The sequence below is a fragment of the Littorina saxatilis genome, linkage group LG3, assembly GCF_037325665.1.
Source record: "Littorina saxatilis isolate snail1 linkage group LG3, US_GU_Lsax_2.0, whole genome shotgun sequence".
Taxonomy (NCBI): Eukaryota; Metazoa; Mollusca; class Gastropoda; order Littorinimorpha; family Littorinidae; genus Littorina; species Littorina saxatilis.
Genome location: NC_090247.1, coordinates 77133701 through 77139809, shown reverse-complemented (window position 1 = coordinate 77139809; position 6109 = coordinate 77133701). Strand labels below are relative to the sequence as shown.

Genomic DNA, 6109 nt, shown 5'->3' with positions numbered 1-6109 from the left:
TCACTCAAAATCTCCAGGTACAGAAACACATTCCTGTTGTGAACGCTTGCAGATGTTCTGTCATGAAAAATTAAGAAACACGGATGCGTTTGTTATTCCGATAATGGCCATCCATGAAGTTGGCCAGTACATAGCAAGGTTAGAAAATAAAAAGTCTTCCGGACTTGATGGAATAAGTAATAAATTATTAAAATTGTCTACTCCTTATATAGTAGAGTCTCTGACTTATGTTTATAATTTATGTATTCAACACAATGTTTTTCAAAAAGAATTTAAAAAAGCGAAAGTCATACCTTTGCCAAAGATAAAAGGTTCTCAAGACTTAAATGATTTTAGACCTATATCTTTGTTATCTGTATTATCTAAGCCTCTTGAAAGGCATGTTCAAAAACATCTGGTTACTTATTTGGAGGACCACAATCTCTTGCATCAACTTCAGTCTGGTTTTCGCTCTCAACATTCATGTAACACTGCCCTTGCCAGATTAACTGATTCATGGTACTCATCCATTAATAGGTCAGACATTTCTGGTGATGTTTTCTTGGACCTAAAAAAAGCTTTTGGCCTCTTGGATCACGAGATCCTTCTACAGAAATTAAAATGTTATTTGAAAAATTCTAGCACTGTCGCTTTTTTTTCCTCTTATCTTAGAGAGAGGGTTCAATCTGTATACGTACACGATACGTACTCTTCTCAGGACACTGTGAAATGTGGAGTGCCACAGGGGTCTGTTTTGGGACCTGTATTATTGTGCATCTATATAAATGATTTGCCCTTGTACCTACAGTCTGAATCTGTTGAGTGTCATATGTTAGCAGATGATACTACCTTACATGCAACAGGGAAAAGCCCTGCACAAATTCAAGACAAATTACAACAGAGCCTAAACGATGTTTCTGAGTGGTGTTCTGCAAATCGTATGCTTATTAATCCAGTAAAAACAAAGTCTATGATAATCAGCACTCGCCAAAAACATCAACTTTCAGAAATGACTCTGAGTCTGTCCCTAAATGAGCACTCCATTGAGAAAGTAGCTGAGCACCGTTTACTGGGACTTACTGTTGATAATAATCTCAAATGGCAGACTCACATCAATGGAATCTGCAAAACAATTGCTAAAAACCTGTTTCTTTTGTCAAAGTTACAAAGCATTATTAATCTAGACACAAGAAAACTATTTTACAATGCCCACATAAAACCCCATATTGATTATGCTTCCATAGTATGGGACGGGTGTAGTGAAGTTCACTTGAAGAAGCTGAAATCGCTCCAGCGTAGAGCTGCTAAACTAGTTCTGCCCAGTCCATCTCTTTCTACAAAGGAAAAGATGAAAAGTATTGGGATGTTAAGCTTAAAAAAGCAGCTTTTGTATAATAAATGCTGCCCTACACGCCACCAGGCGTGAAAGGCAGTAAGTAAGTATAATAAATGTTCATTTATGTATAAAGTCGTCTATAAGGACGCCCCAACATATCTTATACAACTCTTCAAATCATCTCCGTCATATTATTCAAACACTCGAAATAACCTTGCCTTGTCAAGGCCCCGCATCGATTTGTTTAAAACTAGTTTTTCTTATTCTTGTGCGTTCCTTTGGAATTCACTACCTGTAAATATCAAGTCATGTCTGTCATTATCTTCTTTTAAAAGACAGCTCCGAAAGCACCTCTCTAACGACTAAGTCGGTGTACAATTTGTGCGAGTGTGTGTGAGGATGTGTGAAAGAGAAAGTGTATAGCATGCTTCCATTAACAAGCACACTTTTGAATTTTTTATTTTTATTTTGTTATACTTTTCCCTACATAATTGTGTTTTATTTGATTTTTTTGATTTTGTTGTTGTTGATTTTTTGATTCTTCATATGTTTTCTTTGTTTCATGTGTGTATTATAGTAGGGACTAGCTGTAAGAAAGGACCATATGGACCTAATGCTATCATCCCTCGGTAATAAAGTTTTCGAGTTCGAGTTCGAGTGATACATTCAGGTACTAAGAAGAGGCGTTTACCCAAATATCATTTCTCGTCACTTTTGACGTGTTTACCATTGTTTTGATATCTTTAGTCATTTTAGCACAATGTTGACATCTTAGTTTATTGGTGGCGGGATTTTGTTCGTACCAAGAACTGACAAAGAGAAAGAACCTGTTCGTATCAAGAACTGACAAAGAGAAAGAACCTGTTTGCAAAGACGTAACGACTCGACACCAGACATAACAGACGAGACAAAACAGACGAGACAGAACAGACGAGATAAAACAGACCAGACAGAACAGACCAGACCAGACAAAACAAACCAGACAGTACAGACCAGACAGAACTGAGACATCACGATATTCTCATATCAATACGTTTTCAATCCTAATTACCCCTTGGGGCATCTAACAAAACAAGTTTTAGAGACGAGAGTAGGAAGCGTCACACAAATGCTGTCTAGACCTCAAAATCTAATAAAACTTTCCTCTGCTACAGCTGAACACAGTACGGAACTGTTGGAAGTCCCCCGTGGGATTATGCAACGACTTCGATCGAAGTTCTCGAAACTTTCAGAAAAGAAATGAGTTACGAGACTATTAAAAGTAAAAGAGAAGAAGTCCACAGCGTACCGAAGATTCAGGAGTCAGCATGAAATGATACGGTATTAAGAACGCTAGAAACATCAACACCACATTGAACAGAAAATCACGATGCTAAACACATTATAGCAAAACCAAATACAGTCTCTTCTTGTGTGTATAACGAGGACTGGGAAAGGCAGCGTCCATTGCGCGCTAGCCATCATGTTCGCAAGATGTGCTGAGGCTTTTACATGAAACAAAATGCATCCTACCAACACTTTGTAGCCACACTCTTTGTGGTCTCTGTGTACCAAAACTGTGTAGCCACACTCTTTGTGGTCTCTGTGTACCAACACTGTGTAGCCACACTCTTTGTGGTCTCTGTGTACCAACACTTTGTAGCCACACTCTTTGTGGTCTCTGTGTACCAACACTGTGTAGCCACACTCTTTGTGGTCTCTGTGTACCAACACTTTGTAGCCACACTCTTTGTGGTCTCTGTGTACCAACACTGTGTAGCCACACTCTTTGTGGTCTCTGTGTACCAACACTTTGTAGCCACACTCTTTGTGGTCTCTTTGTACCAACACTTTGTAGCCACACTCTTTGTGGTCTCTGTGTACCAACACTTTGTAGCCACACTCTTTGTGGTCTCTGTGTACCTACACTTTGTAGCCACACTCTTTGTGGTCTCTGTGTACCAACACTGTGTAGCCACACTCTTTGTGGTCTCTGTGTATCAACACTGTGTAGCCACACTCTTTGTGGTCTCTGTGTATCAACACTTTGTAGCCACACTCTTTGTGGTCTCTTTGTACCAACACTGTGTAGCCACACTCTTTGTGGTCTCTGTGTATCAACACTTTGTAGCCACACTCTTTGTGGTCTCTTTGTACCAACACTTTGTAGCCACACTCTTTGTGGTCTCTGTGTACCAACACTGTGTAGCCACACTCTTTGTGGTCTCTGTGTATCAACACTTTGTAGCCACACTCTTTGTGGTCTCTTTGTACCAACACTTTGTAGCCACACTCTTTGTGGTCTCTGTGTACCAACACTTTGTAGCCACACTCTTTGTGGTCTCTGTGTACCAACACTGTGTAGCCACACTCTTTGTGGTCTCTGTGTACCAACACTGTGTAGCCACACTCTTTGTGGTCTCTGTGTACCAACACTTTGTAGCCACACTCTTTGTGGTCTCTGTGTACCAACACTGTGTAGCCACACTCTTTGTTGTCTCTGTGTACCAACACTTTGTAGCCACACTCTTTGTGGTCTCTGTGTACCAACACTATGTAGCCACACTCTTTGTTGTCTCTGTGTACCAACACTGTGTAGCCACACTCTTTGTGGTCTGTGTGTACCAACACTGTGTAGCCACACTCTTTGTGGTCTCTGTGTACCAACACTGTGTAGCCACACTCTTTGTACCAACACTTTGTACCAACACTGTGTAGCCACACTCTTTGTGGTCTCTGTGTACCAACACTTTGTAGCCACTATCTTTGTGGTCTCTGTGTACCAACACTGTGTAGCCACACTCTTTGTGGTCTCTGTGTACCAACACTATGTAGCCACACTCTTTGTGGTCTCTGTGTACCAACACTATGTAGTCACACTCTTTGTGGTCTCTGTGTACCAACACTTTGTAGCCACACTCTTTGTGGTCTCTGTGTACCAACACTGTGTAGCCACACTCTTTGTGGTCTCTGTGTACCAACACTATGTAGCCACACTCTTTGTGGTCTCTGTGTACCAACACTGTGTAGCCACACTCTTTGTGGTCTCTGTGTACCAACACTGTGTAGCCACACTCTTTGTGGTCTCTGTGTACCAACACTGTGTAGCCACACTCTTTGTGGTCTCTGTGTACCAACACTTTGTACCAACACTTTGTACAGTTTTCATTGCGAAAATGAAATCCGAAAAAAAAGAATAAATCGCATCATGCACAGAAAAAATGTCACTGCAGACTTTTGGTATGTTTGTAAATGTAAAGATGTTTTCCCTCATGTAACAGCCTGACCATACCTGTGTGGTGAACATTATTGTGCACGCAAGGAGGACGGTACCTTTAAAAACCCACTTGCATAATTTGAGGTTAAAAAAAACACCACTTTAAAAACCAACTTAAATAATGTATCTTTCACGCAGAGAAAAACTACAATCGATGAGGTAGAAAAAAGCCACCAACATGAACTAAACAGAACTTAACAGACAAGAATCATGGAGGACGCAAGCAGAGGGGCTTCCAACGTTCACTCGGACAGTGCTGGCGGTGAAGCGGACACAAGAGAAACCAAACATTTATGGAAAACAAAGAAAGCAGATGAAAAATCAGCAGGAAATCAAGAGAAGCAAAACCAGGCTGTGATTGAAGCTGGTTCTCCCCACAGCAGCCTGGGAGGAACTCCTGCAGGTAACGAAGAAAACATGGATGAGGCAATGGACACAGACAGTCCACGAAGTGAGTGCCAAGGGGCAAGTGTGGATAAGTTTTCGGACTCGGAAATTGCGACACTACATGGTAGTCGCAAAATTGAGGACGATTTTTTTGGCCAGGAAGGTGGTTACAAACAAGGAGAAAGTGCTTGGAAAAGTGTGGATGAGTTTATGGATTCGGATGACGCATCGTTGGAAGGTGCCGCGTGCAGAAACGTGGACTGGTTCAAGGACTCGGCCAACATCCTGGACGAAGAGGACGAGGGCGCTTTGGATAACCTGGATGAGTGGCCGGACTTCGACGAGGCGGAAGAAGAAGAGGAAGAGGCTGATTCTGATAACGGAGTCCTGGAAAACTTGAGTCAGTGGGTGGACCTGGGTAAGAGAGTGTCGCTCCAAGAAGACGCGAACATGTTGCCAGCCAACCGTGCGGCACTTCCCACAGCAGACGTGCAGGAGTGGAGCACCGATCAGCTCGCGCAGTGTGACGTAGAAACCAGTGACGTAGATTACGAAGATGACGGCGTCAGCCAAAGACTGCAGGAAGTCGCGGAAACTTTGGACAGCCCTCGATTTGCTGAAAACCTCCAACACCGGTCAGGGGAAGACTACGGGACGAGTGGAGATGACCTCGAAACAGGCATTGGCCCAGGCACAAGGCATACGACCCACACTGCCAAACACCTCTTTGACGTCAAATATGACGACAACGATGCTAAAGGCATCTGTGACGTCAACGATGACGACTTAGAAACTAACAAAGAATCTGAGGCAACAGGGGGGTGTGAAGAACTGACTGATAATCCTCCAGCTAATAGCAGTCGTTGGTCACTGGCTGATAGTCCTCCAGCTAATAGCAGTCGTTGGTCGTTTGGAAAAGCTCACCGACATAGGAGTCTGCGTCTCAAACACTTTCCTGCTGTCCTCGAACAGAGCACCAGAGAAAGAGCATCCGAAGGTCCGAAACGATCAACAACAGAAACAGAAGCAGCAAAACTCCAGCTGGAAAGTTCCCAACTTCTCGGGATGGCAGACGATTCCAGAGACAACGAGGCGGATTCTGATTCTGTGGAAGGATTGTCATCAACCCAGGGGACCAATGCGGAAGAGGA

General features: G+C 42.8%; 1 protein-coding gene across 1 annotated transcript; it reads right to left on the bottom strand.

Annotated features, from left to right (window-relative positions):
• LOC138961341 (uncharacterized) lies at window positions 1-4601 on the bottom strand. The gene is made up of 5 exons (XM_070332942.1): window positions 4587-4601; window positions 4004-4446; window positions 3222-3950; window positions 2828-3170; window positions 1-57 (listed from the first exon to the last, which is right to left on the bottom strand). Exons 1-5 carry the CDS (start codon window positions 4599-4601, stop codon window positions 1-3), a joined length of 1587 nt encoding a protein of 528 aa, XP_070189043.1.
• Between the last annotated feature and the right edge of the window lie 1508 nt (window positions 4602-6109).